The following is a 13,969-nucleotide window of genomic DNA, read 5'->3' as shown; positions in this document are numbered from 1 at the left end:
ATTTTAACCCTTTTGTTATTCAATAATAAAAATTTCAAGGATTGTTTAATTTCTAAGATGCCAAGGGCTTATTTCAATTCTGTTAGCTAAATAATATTTTCAAAATATAAAAATTGAAACATCATAAGTAGAGGCGTGCAAAACAGCTCATTTTGGTGAACAGCTGCGAACCGATCAGCTCACCAAAGTGAATCGATTCGATGTATCAGCTCATCAGCTCTTTTAGTTTGAACTTAAGGTTCATTTTGTGCGCCGTATTTCTTATGCACCGGTTTTCTTTCATATGCATGATCGAAAATGAATCATTGATTTGCAATGATGCAATGAATGCAATGCGAATTAACTTATCTTTAATTGATGACGACTAAATTGAATCTCTTAAAGAGCCGAAGATCCGATCAGTTCGTAGCGTGTTCCCTTTGTCATAATGCAGTGAACTGGGTAGCAAATGAGTGAGCTGGTGAGCTGCGGTTCTTTTGAAAAGAGCTGTGAGCTGTCAGCTCACTTCAATGATTCGATTCACTGGAACACCTCAGGAGCGAATTGCCCATCTCTAATCATAAGGGCCACTCGTTGGCCCTTCGGAATTTATGGCGTTTCCGGAATTTATGGCGTTAGACTCACACGGACAGAAAGATGCGGCCACCGTCGATACGTACCAACATTACCTGGATAACTTATCATGTAAGATTCAACCTACCAGCTACTACCGACCACTAACGATCCTCCAGCGTTTATTACCTCGACCCAAATTCGACAATATAAGAAATAATGAAATTATCCAAGTTTCATGTAGCTAGATGCCCTTGGCATCTTAGAGATAACGCAGTGTACCTTTTGAATATGGGATCAGTTAAAGAAACAGGAGTATCAGGCCATCAGATAAATTGATGACTGATTGAAAAAAGTTCCAGCCTGTCCAAGTCAATAAAGAAAAATCTTTCCTAATCCACCTAGTGGTGTGGTCATGCCTTTCTCTTTCTTCGTAACAGTCTTATGAAAATATTGTTTATCTTTTTATTAAATAATGTCGGATACAAATTTGAGATCATTTTTGACACCAATTGATTCAGATTGATTCGAGTAGTTCACAAAAGCATGCTTCAGTGTTTATGTCACAAGTCATTTTTCCAACCAAGCGCTTGGCATTTGCCTTGCATATTTGTTTGAAAAGAGTGACGCTAATCTAAAACCATGTCTGAAACCATTGAATCTAAGTTTCTAAGAATCTAAGTCAAAATCGGTTCAGCCATCTCCGAGAAAACCTAGTGAGATTATTATTTGACACACACACACACACACACACGCACACACACATTTTTCGATCTCGTCGAATGGTATATAACACTATGGGTCTCCGGGGCTCCGTTCTAAAGTCGGTTTTTCCAGTAATTCTAATACCTTTCTATAAAGAAAGGCAAAACGTTCACGTTAAAATTTTTGATACGAATCTGATGCACTCTTGTAAAAAAACTGACAGGCAGGTTCAAGCAAGCATGCGAAATGTTTACAGCTCTACCTAATTCCCATTTTGTTATTTGTTCGGGAAAAATAAAAAAGATGGATGAAACACTCTTGATATTTTATGATTCATAGTTTCAAAATCAAGACAGTGTTCCGGTGAAATTTTGTCCAAGCTAACGTATATCATTCGAATCAGATCATCGGGATCCTAGAATGCCTGTGTGTATGTGACATTCCCATGCACATAATTTTCTCGGAGTCTGGAAGTATCGGTAAAAATGGTCAAAAACTATAAAAAACGGAAGTTATTTCGATTTCTCTAGGATGAGTAAACCGGGCTAATCCATCTCAATACTAAGTCAAAGGGTTTAAGGTTTCATAAGTGGACATGAAATTGCAAACGAACCCAATTTCAGAAAGATTTTTAAAATTTTCAAACTTTCATTTGAAACGACGTTGTAAAATACGTAAAAAATATCTTTGTAGCTGATCAGATTTATAAGTGTGGATAGTTGTAGTAAGAAAATCTGGACTGAAACTTGCTTAAATTTTCAATTTACTGGTAGTAAGAATGGTGGTGTAACGAGGTGGGTTGAAACAGGATTTTTTGAGAGAACCTCCCGGGTTGGCGGTTCAATTCATAAGGCGCTAGTCTTACTTGGCTTGTAAAGATTCTTAGTATAAATAGGATCATAGCATTAGCAGTGCACGGAAGGAATGTAATACCGAGACTTTACTTCGAGGGCACAAAAATCAACATTGCTTGGGTTTTTGAGAAGTTGTCGTTTGTAGGTCAAAAACAATATAAAGCAAATGTTATATTTCTATAGATTATCGCTTATATCAGTTTATTCAATAAACTAACTCCCGTAGAAGTTTGTAAATGTAGGTTACAAAATGAACAAATTTCGAATATCAAGGGAATGAAAAGTGATAGTTCACTAAATGTATTATTAAAAATACTCAACCACTGTTCTTGTGATTTAGCAAGGAATGTAAAAATATCATTTGGAATATTTTAGACACAACGGTATTCTTTTCTTCCAGAAATATGACAGGAATGAAGTAAACCGATTGATGTTTAGAAAGGATTAGATGCTTGCTCTGCTTTCATCTATAAGTTTCACGTACTCCTCAAATTTCTTTGCCAATGAATATTTATATTCTTTTTAAACATTTTATCTGATACCAGATATGACCATTAGATATTAAATATTTTATATTTGCTTTACACTTTTCACTACATGTTCAACGCACCCAAGGTTCGGAAAAAAATCAGCAAAAACATCGATTTGTTCAAGTTGTTTCAGTGAATCGAAAATTATTTCAAAATATAACTGGTATAAGACCCAACTAATTACTATATTAAAATGTAGCTATTATCCAATGTAGTTTCTTGGTACTTAGAAATATATATGTTATCGCTTTGAACATTAAAAACATGCAAAATATAATTAAGAGGTTCCGATCATGCTTGAATTTGTGAAAGAGAGTTTGATCAGAAATACTACTTGATGATTCCAACCGTTGAGATATCGCCAGTCAAAAAGAGTTTATTTACTTGTTAGGATAACTTTGAGATAACAACTCTATTTTGCATTATCCTTAAGAGATTTTATTATAAAGGATAGTACCTTTCTAAAGATAATAAAACTTTCTATATCGGACAAAAATAAGCTAAGATACAGCTGGTCAACACGTTTTCACTTTTATCATCCCCTTTGTTTCGCGGTGTAAAACATTTCTCATTATACGTTTAAGGACTATTCACACATATCCGGTCCGGTTCAGTGCCGGCACGACACCGTGCACGGATACTGATATTTTTTCATTCGTTTTCTATGCGCGCATTTACACCTATCCGGTACCGTGCCGTTTCAGTGCAGCTCGCCGTCAGTGTAGCGTCCGTCCGGCAAACTTAAATTTGTCGTCACCGATATGTTTTATTTTCACTGATGTCGGTATGTAATTCCATTGGCTGTGTCGGAACGGAAACAGCACGGAAACGGTACGGGAGGGTTCCGATAAAAAAAAGAAAACTGACGGCGCACTGAAGGCACCTTCACTGAACCGTCACGGAACTGAAATGTATGAATAGTCCTTTAGACGCTTTGTTGAAAACGTAGCACATCCCCAGGGATGCCAGGTTCACAGATTAATCTGTGTTTCACAGATTTTCAATTTTCTGCACAGATTTTAAAAATGACACAGATTTTCACAGATTTCTGAAAATGGTCACAGATTTTCACAGATTCTGGAAAAAATCACAGATATTAGAAATCGAGCACAGTTTAGCACCAAAAAATACAGAGCGGTTGAGGAAAAAGGTACAGAGCGTTTTGCTTGTGAGAATTTTTTTTTTGCTCACCACATTGATTTTGATCTGCTGGTCGTCAAATGGTGAAATAACTAAGTTCTCACAAGTTCCTATCTCATGCCTCCCCGAGCGTCTATGATGACATTTGGTCAAAAGAACGGCGTCGACTGGGTGCTATCGCCTTCTGTGTTAGTAGCAGAATGAGAGGGTGCGAAATAGCTTGTAGTGGTGTAAAGTGCAATATTTATGGTAGTATATTGCCACATGTGGTTCTGTTGTTTGTTGTTATATATTGAATTGAATTATATTACATTGTATTATATATTCTTATTATTATTATGATTGTTATTGCTATTGCTATTGCTATTGGTATTGTTACTGTTACTGTTACTGTTACTGTTACTGTTACTGTTACTGTTACTGTTACTGTTACTGTTACTGTTACTGTTACTGTTACTGTTACTGTTACTGTTACTGTTACTGTTACTGTTACTGTTACTGTTACTGTTACTGTTACTGTTACTGTTACTGTTACTGTTACTGTTACTGTTACTGTTACTGTTACTGTTACTGTTACTGTTACTGTTACTGTTACTGTTACTGTTACTGTTACTGTTACTGTTACTGTTACTGTTACTGTTACTGTTACTGTTACTGTTACTGTTACTGTTACTGTTAGTGTTAGTGTTAGTGTTAGTGTTAGTGTTAGTGTTAGTGTTAGTGTTAGTGTTAGTGTTAGTGTTAGTGTTAGTGTTAGTGTTAGTGTTAGTGTTAGTGTTAGTGTTAGTGTTAGTGTTAGTGTTAGTGTTAGTGTTAGTGTTAGTGTTAGTGTTAGTGTTAGTGTTAGTGTTAGTGTTAGTGTTAGTGTTAGTGTTAGTGTTAGTGTTAGTGTTAGTGTTAGTGTTAGTGTTAGTGTTAGTGTTAGTGTTAGTGTTAGTGTTAGTGTTAGTGTTAGTGTTAGTGTTAGTGTTAGTGTTAGTGTTAGTGTTAGTGTTAGTGTTAGTGTTAGTGTTAGTGTTAGTGTTAGTGTTAGTGTTAGTGTTAGTGTTAGTGTTAGTGTTAGTGTTAGTGTTAGTGTTAGTGTTAGTGTTAGTGTTAGTGTTAGTGTTAGTGTTAGTGTTAGTGTTAGTGTTAGTGTTAGTGTTAGTGTTAGTGTTAGTGTTAGTGTTAGTGTTAGTGTTAGTGTTAGTGTTAGTGTTAGTGTTAGTGTTAGTGTTAGTGTTAGTGTTAGTGTTAGTGTTAGTGTTAGTGTTAGTGTTAGTGTTAGTGTTAGTGTTAGTGTTAGTGTTAGTGTTAGTGTTAGTGTTAGTGTTAGTGTTAGTGTTAGTGTTAGTGTTAGTGTTAGTGTTAGTGTTAGTGTTAGTGTTAGTGTTAGTGTTAGTGTTAGTGTTAGTGTTAGTGTTAGTGTTAGTGTTAGTGTTAGTGTTAGTGTTAGTGTTAGTGTTAGTGTTAGTGTTAGTGTTAGTGTTAGTGTTAGTGTTAGTGTTAGTGTTAGTGTTAGTGTTAGTGTTAGTGTTAGTGTTAGTGTTAGTGTTAGTGTTAGTGTTAGTGTTAGTGTTAGTGTTAGTGTTAGTGTTAGTGTTAGTGTTAGTGTTAGTGTTAGTGTTAGTGTTAGTGTTAGTGTTAGTGTTAGTGTTAGTGTTAGTGTTAGTGTTAGTGTTAGTGTTAGTGTTAGTGTTAGTGTTAGTGTTAGTGTTAGTGTTAGTGTTAGTGTTAGTGTTAGTGTTAGTGTTAGTGTTAGTGTTAGTGTTAGTGTTAGTGTTAGTGTTAGTGTTAGTGTTAGTGTTAGTGTTAGTGTTAGTGTTAGTGTTAGTGTTAGTGTTAGTGTTAGTGTTAGTGTTAGTGTTAGTGTTAGTGTTAGTGTTAGTGTTAGTGTTAGTGTTAGTGTTAGTGTTAGTGTTAGTGTTAGTGTTAGTGTTAGTGTTAGTGTTAGTGTTAGTGTTAGTGTTAGTGTTAGTGTTAGTGTTAGTGTTAGTGTTAGTGTTAGTGTTAGTGTTAGTGTTAGTGTTAGTGTTAGTGTTAGTGTTAGTGTTAGTGTTAGTGTTAGTGTTAGTGTTAGTGTTAGTGTTAGTGTTAGTGTTAGTGTTAGTGTTAGTGTTAGTGTTAGTGTTAGTGTTAGTGTTAGTGTTAGTGTTAGTGTTAGTGTTAGTGTTAGTGTTAGTGTTAGTATTAGTGTTAGTGTTAGTGTTAGTGTTAGTGTTAGTGTTAGTGTTAGTGTTAGTGTTAGTGTTAGTGTTAGTATTAGTGTTAGTGTTAGTGTTAGTGTTAGTGTTAGTGTTAGTGTTAGTGTTAGTGTTAGTGTTAGTGTTAGTGTTAGTGTTAGTGTTAGTGTTAGTGTTAGTGTTAGTGTTAGTGTTAGTGTTAGTGTTAGTGTTAGTGTTAGTGTTAGTGTTAGTGTTAGTGTTAGTGTTAGTGTTAGTGTTAGTGTTAGTGTTAGTGTTAGTGTTAGTGTTAGTGTTAGTGTTAGTGTTAGTGTTAGTGTTAGTGTTAGTGTTATTGTTACTGTTACTGTTACTGTTACTGTTACTGTTACTGTTACTGTTACTGTTACTGTTACTGTTACTGTTACTGTTACTGTTGCTGTTGCTGTTGCTGTTGCTGTTGCTGTTGCTGTTACTGTTCCTGTTACTGTTACTGTTACTGTTACTGTTACTGTTACTGTTACTGTTACTGTTACTGTTACTGTTACTGTTACTGTTACTGTTACTGTTACTGTTACTGTTACTGTTACTGTTACTGTTACTGTTACTGTTACTGTTACTGTTACTGTTACTGTTACTGTTACTGTTACTGTTACTGTTACTGTTACTGTTACTGTTACTGTTACTGTTACTGTTACTGTTACTGTTACTGTTACTGTTACTGTTACTGTTACTGTTACTGTTACTGTTACTGTTACTGTTACTGTTACTGTTACTGTTACTGTTACTGTTACTGTTACTGTTACTGTTACTGTTACTGTTACTGTTACTGTTACTGTTACTGTTACTGTTACTGTTACTGTTACTGTTACTGTTACTGTTACTGTTACTGTTACTGTTACTGTTACTGTTACTGTTACTGTTACTGTTACTGTTACTGTTACTGTTACTGTTACTGTTACTGTTACTGTTACTGTTACTGTTACTGTTACTGTTACTGTTACTGTTACTGTTACTGTTACTGTTACTGTTACTGTTACTGTTACTGTTACTGTTACTGTTACTGTTACTGTTACTGTTACTGTTACTGTTACTGTTACTGTTACTGTTACTGTTACTGTTACTGTTACTGTTACTGTTACTGTTACTGTTACTGTTACTGTTACTGTTACTGTTACTGTTACTGTTACTGTTACTGTTACTGTTACTGTTACTGTTACTGTTACTGTTACTGTTACTGTTACTGTTACTGTTACTGTTACTGTTACTGTTACTGTTACTGTTACTGTTACTGTTACTGTTACTGTTACTGTTACTGTTACTGTTACTGTTACTGTTACTGTTACTGTTACTGTTACTGTTACTGTTACTGTTACTGTTACTGTTACTGTTACTGTTACTGTTACTGTTACTGTTACTGTTACTGTTACTGTTACTGTTACTGTTACTGTTACTGTTACTGTTACTGTTACTGTTACTGTTACTGTTACTGTTACTGTTACTGTTACTGTTACTGTTACTGTTACTGTTACTGTTACTGTTACTGTTACTGTTACTGTTACTGTTACTGTTACTGTTACTGTTACTGTTACTGTTATTGTTATTGTTATTGTTATTGTTATTGTTATTGTTATTGTTATTGTTATTGTTATTGTTATTGTTATTGTTATTGTTATTGTTATTGTTATTGTTATTGTTATTGTTATTGTTATTGTTATTGTTATTGTTATTGTTATTGTTATTGTTATTGTTATTGTTATTGTTATTGTTATTGTTATTGTTATTGTTATTGTTATTGTTATTGTTATTGTTATTGTTATTGTTATTGTTATTGTTATTGTTATTGTTATTGTTATTGTTATTGTTATTGTTATTGTTATTGTTATTGTTATTGTTATTGTTATTGTTATTGTTATTGTTATTGTTATTGTTATTGTTATTGTTATTGTTATTGTTATTGTTATTGTTATTGTTATTGTTATTGTTATTGTTATTGTTATTGTTATTGTTATTGTTATTGTTATTGTTATTGTTATTGTTATTGTTATTGTTATTGTTATTGTTATTGTTATTGTTATTGTTATTGTTATTGTTATTGTTATTGTTATTGTTATTGTTATTGTTATTGTTATTGTTATTGTTATTGTTATTGTTATTGTTATTGTTATTGTTATTGTTATTGTTATTGTTATTGTTATTGTTATTGTTATTGTTATTGTTATTGTTATTGTTATTGTTATTGTTATTGTTATTGTTATTGTTATTGTTATTGTTATTGTTATTGTTATTGTTATTGTTATTGTTATTGTTATTGTTATTGTTATTGTTATTGTTATTGTTATTGTTATTGTTATTGTTATTGTTATTGTTATTGTTATTGTTATTGTTATTGTTATTGTTATTGTTATTGTTATTGTTATTGTTATTGTTATTGTTATTGTTATTGTTATTGTTATTGTTATTGTTATTGTTATTGTTATTGTTATTGTTATTGTTATTGTTATTGTTATTGTTATTGTTATTGTTATTGTTATTGTTATTGTTATTGTTATTGTTATTGTTATTGTTATTGTTATTGTTATTGTTATTGTTATTGTTATTGTTATTGTTATTGTTATTGTTATTGTTATTGTTATTGTTATTGTTATTGTTATTGTTATTGTTATTGTTATTGTTATTGTTATTGTTATTGTTATTGTTATTGTTATTGTTATTGTTATTGTTATTGTTATTGTTATTGTTATTGTTATTGTTATTGTTATTGTTATTGTTATTGTTATTGTTATTGTTATTGTTATTGTTATTGTTATTGTTATTGTTATTGTTATTGTTATTGTTATTGTTATTGTTATTGTTATTGTTATTGTTATTGTTATTGTTATTGTTATTGTTATTGTTATTGTTATTGTTATTGTTATTGTTATTGTTATTGTTATTGTTATTGTTATTGTTATTGTTATTGTTATTGTTATTGTTATTGTTATTGTTATTGTTATTGTTATTGTTATTGTTATTGTTATTGTTATTGTTATTGTTATTGTTATTGTTATTGTTATTGTTATTGTTATTGTTATTGTTATTGTTATTGTTATTGTTATTGTTATTGTTATTGTTATTGTTATTGTTATTGTTATTGTTATTGTTATTGTTATTGTTATTGTTATTGTTATTGTTATTGTTATTGTTATTGTTATTGTTATTGTTATTGTTATTGTTATTGTTATTGTTATTGTTATTGTTATTGTTATTGTTATTGTTATTGTTATTGTTATTGTTATTGTTATTGTTATTGTTATTGTTATTGTTATTGTTATTGTTATTGTTATTGTTATTGTTATTGTTATTGTTATTGTTATTGTTATTGTTATTGTTATTGTTATTGTTATTGTTATTGTTATTGTTATTGTTATTGTTATTGTTATTGTTATTGTTATTGTTATTGTTATTGTTATTGTTATTGTTATTGTTATTGTTATTGTTATTGTTATTGTTATTGTTATTGTTATTGTTATTGTTATTGTTATTGTTATTGTTATTGTTATTGTTATTGTTATTGTTATTGTTATTGTTATTGTTATTGTTATTGTTATTGTTATTGTTATTGTTATTGTTATTGTTATTGTTATTGTTATTGTTATTGTTATTGTTATTGTTATTGTTATTGTTATTGTTATTGTTATTGTTATTGTTATTGTTATTGTTATTGTTATTGTTATTGTTATTGTTATTGTTATTGTTATTGTTATTGTTATTGTTATTGTTATTGTTATTGTTATTGTTATTGTTATTGTTATTGTTATTGTTATTGTTATTGTTATTGTTATTGTTATTGTTATTGTTATTGTTATTGTTATTGTTATTGTTATTGTTATTGTTATTGTTATTGTTATTGTTATTGTTATTGTTATTGTTATTGTTATTGTTATTGTTATTGTTATTGTTATTGTTATTGTTATTGTTATTGTTATTGTTATTGTTATTGTTATTGTTATTGTTATTGTTATTGTTATTGTTATTGTTATTGTTATTGTTATTGTTATTGTTATTGTTATTGTTATTGTTATTGTTATTGTTATTGTTATTGTTATTGTTATTGTTATTGTTATTGTTATTGTTATTGTTATTGTTATTGTTATTGTTATTGTTATTGTTATTGTTATTGTTATTGTTATTGTTATTGTTATTGTTATTGTTATTGTTATTGTTATTGTTATTGTTATTGTTATTGTTATTGTTATTGTTATTGTTATTGTTATTGTTATTGTTATTGTTATTGTTATTGTTATTGTTATTGTTATTGTTATTGTTATTGTTATTGTTATTGTTATTGTTATTGTTATTGTTATTGTTATTGTTATTGTTATTGTTATTGTTATTGTTATTGTTATTGTTATTGTTATTGTTATTGTTATTGTTATTGTTATTGTTATTGTTATTGTTATTGTTATTGTTATTGTTATTGTTATTGTTATTGTTATTGTTATTGTTATTGTTATTGTTATTGTTATTGTTATTGTTATTGTTATTGTTATTGTTATTGTTATTGTTATTGTTATTGTTATTGTTATTGTTATTGTTATTGTTATTGTTATTGTTATTGTTATTGTTATTGTTATTGTTATTGTTATTGTTATTGTTATTGTTATTGTTATTGTTATTGTTATTGTTATTGTTATTGTTATTGTTATTGTTATTGTTATTGTTATTGTTATTGTTATTGTTATTGTTATTGTTATTGTTATTGTTATTGTTATTGTTATTGTTATTGTTATTGTTATTGTTATTGTTATTGTTATTGTTATTGTTATTGTTATTGTTATTGTTATTGTTATTGTTATTGTTATTGTTATTGTTATTGTTATTGTTATTGTTATTGTTATTGTTATTGTTATTGTTATTGTTATTGTTATTGTTATTGTTATTGTTATTATTAGTATTATTATTACTATCATAATTATTATTATCATTATTATTATTACTATTATTATTATTATTATTATTATTACTATTATTATTATTATTATTATTATTATTATTATTATTATTATTATTATTATTATTGTTATTGTTATTATTAGTATTATTATTACTATTATTATTATTATTATTATTATTATTATTATTACTATTATTATTATTATTATTATTATTATTATTATTATTATTATTATTATTATTATTATTATTATTATTATTATTATTATTGACATCACTACACAACGTGTACGAAACATAACAAAGCACGCCTTGTTAGTTTTGTGTTTTCTTCTTCTTTCGGTGTTGTACATATTGTCACTCTATATGGCGATTTGAAAACTTTGATACTCATCGCCCTGTAACTGCGGAACCGGAAGTCGGATCCGGATGAAATTTTACAGTAGCTTTAGACACAGTATGAGCTTTGATTCACATCAAGATTTGTGCAAATCGGTTCAAGCATCGCAAAGAAATCGAAGTGAATTTAGTTTTAGGAGTTTTTCTTCTCCACTTTCGGTGCTCTCGGAACAGGAAAAGAGGGAACCAGTAGTGCCGAATTAAGTTTCCATGCCCACAAACTAACGAGCTCTAAAAACTAGAAGAATTTATCAGACAGTTTTATGGGATTTGTACCTGTTTTTAGCCATCGTTCGTGGAAAAATACTAATAAAGTTGGTAATTTTCCACTTATCACGCTTTAGTTCCGGAACCGGAAGTCAGATCTAGATAAAATGTTCTATAAATTTTTAGGATATTATAAGACCCTTCATTTCTCAGTTTGCGAAAATCGGTTGAGTAGTTCCAGAGATAATTGAGTGTAAACTTTTTCTCAAATTTTCACATATTACCATATAACTCCGGAACCGGAAGTCACATTCAAATGAAATTAAATAGCAAGCTATGGGATCATAATACCTTCTATTTGAATATTGGTTTGTGAAAATCGGTTAAGTGCGTTGCCCGAGCGGCGAGAGGGGTATTTCTTTCAATGCACTTATAGACCGCACTTTAAATTCCTTTTTTTTTCTTTTATTTCTTCTAATAATTTTTCCACTTTAATGCCCTAACTGTCCTACAGCACATAATTTTGTGCCTGACCTAACTTCGGCCCTAACTTCTACGGTAATCACTTCTACCGGTTAACCGACGGTCGAGCAAGGTTCTAGTTAGAGATGTCCTGCGGCACAAGCCACCTCTAAGTCTAGATGGAATCTATAGTTTGCAGCACCTGCGCAACAAATGCTACACGCTTATAGTCTTTGGGGTGGAGTCCTTCGTCCAGTTAGTACCGTCCTGCGTTACAAGCCGATACTAATTCTGGTCGTCTGGTTAATCTGATTCCCCGCCTGCGTTACAAACAAGGAAGTAGATCGACCAACGGATGCAAAGTGGAAAAAACCAACGACGAGATCCGATGTTCTGGGTCCAACAGTTGAACCAAGAAGCCCCGATATATATATATATATATATATATATATATATATATATATATATATATATATATATATATATATATATATATATATATATATATATACATATATATATATATATATATATATATATATATATATATATATATATATATATATATATATATATATATATATATATATATATATATATATATATATATATATATATATATATATATATATATATATATATATATATATATATATATATATATATGTCTGGTGGACTAACTACCACCTATAACTACCTACGTGAATTCACTGCGATCGCGTCGCTTATGTACATAATCAATTAATTCGATCGGTGATACAGTTTTTTCTGGCTGATGCAATATGTTGAAATAGCCAGTCGTGGGCATTACAATAACTCTCCTGGTCTACTGTCTGTACTAGCTAAGATATAGATTTCTATGGAATAATTAGGGCTGCTGCATAAGCCATCTCGGAATGAAATTCAATAGCAGGCTATGGGACCATAATACCCTTCATTTGAATCTTTGTTTGTGAAAATCGGTTTAGCCATCTCTGAGAAAAGTGAGTGCATATTTTTGTTACATACACACACATATACACACACACGCACTGACGGACACACACAGACATTTGCTCAGTTCGTCGAGCTGAGTCGAATGGTATATGACATTCGGCCCTCCGGGCTTCGGTTAAAAAGTCGATTTTCACAGTGATTGCATAGCCTTTCTATATGAGAAAGGCAAAAAGCAATTACCAGAGGCAAATGAAGGAAAACAAGTTGATGAATAGAGATAAGCAATATCTAAGCATTCATGGTACGATGAGCTGAAATATCGCATGGAAGCGAGTTACAGAACCAATGAAAAAAAGTATAATAATTTGAGTAGAAACAATAGATTTATAGAAAACGGACATCTGCAACAATCTTCCCATGCCACAACTCTAACGAAACGTTCTACTTTTACAGGATAAAGGAAAGCTAATAGTATGTTGATTACCAAAGATAGATTATATATGTTAGATAGAAAGAGTATACAAAAATAATATGAAGGAATAAAAAATCACGATCCTACAATTGTTTACGAAAATTAATTTATATATAAACGCGGTGGAAACAATATATTATAGAAAGGATAGCAATTGAGTGTTAGATACAAGTTACATCCATGCGTATGCAAGTTTATTAGTAGATTATTTGTAAACAAAATCGGAGCCCTGGACAACGTATTCATCGCGGTCGTGCAAGACGGAAGGATGTCAGTAGCATAGCAAAGCTACCTAAGCGAACGAGAGGGTGTGGCCGAATGCGGTGGCAAGTTGAAGACAAAGGGAACCGTGGAACCATCAAGATGTCAGAAAGATGAACACAAGAGCTGGGGAAATCGGGACAGAAAAATTAAGAAAAAAGTGTTTATCCAGTATTGGAGACCATGATAACGAATTGAAGTAAACGTAGACGATACTATTAAAGAAGACTTGCGCGGGTGCGCCACAACAATACAAGGTGCTGCCCTGTGTTTTGCTCAGTCGGCATCGTTAAAGCTCAACTGAAAGCAGGCCTTCCGAATGCTCATGTGTGCACAAATGCGACAGCGAGAGCGCACCGAAAATGTGTGTGTCGC

General features: G+C 30.3%; 1 protein-coding gene across 1 annotated transcript in view; it reads right to left on the bottom strand.

Moving 5' to 3' along the window:
- The window catches only part of LOC131428893 (probable cyclin-dependent serine/threonine-protein kinase DDB_G0292550), a gene marked incomplete at both ends in the record, with an annotated part of 11,074 nt that extends 343 nt beyond the window's left edge, over positions 1-10,731 (bottom strand). The window contains 3 exons of the mRNA XM_058592953.1: positions 7,503-9,015; positions 10,045-10,311; positions 10,360-10,731. Coding sequence (XP_058448936.1) covers positions 7,503-9,015; positions 10,045-10,311; positions 10,360-10,731 — 2,152 coding nt within the window. The remainder of the gene's footprint in view (positions 1-7,502; positions 9,016-10,044; positions 10,312-10,359) is intronic.
- Positions 10,732-13,969: the final 3,238 nt, after the last annotated feature.

The sequence above is a fragment of the Malaya genurostris genome, chromosome 2 (assembly GCF_030247185.1).
Source record: "Malaya genurostris strain Urasoe2022 chromosome 2, Malgen_1.1, whole genome shotgun sequence".
NCBI lineage: Eukaryota > Metazoa > Arthropoda > Insecta > Diptera > Culicidae > Malaya > Malaya genurostris.
Note: the sequence above shows the minus strand (reverse complement) of the source record. Positions and strands in the feature narration are given on the sequence as shown.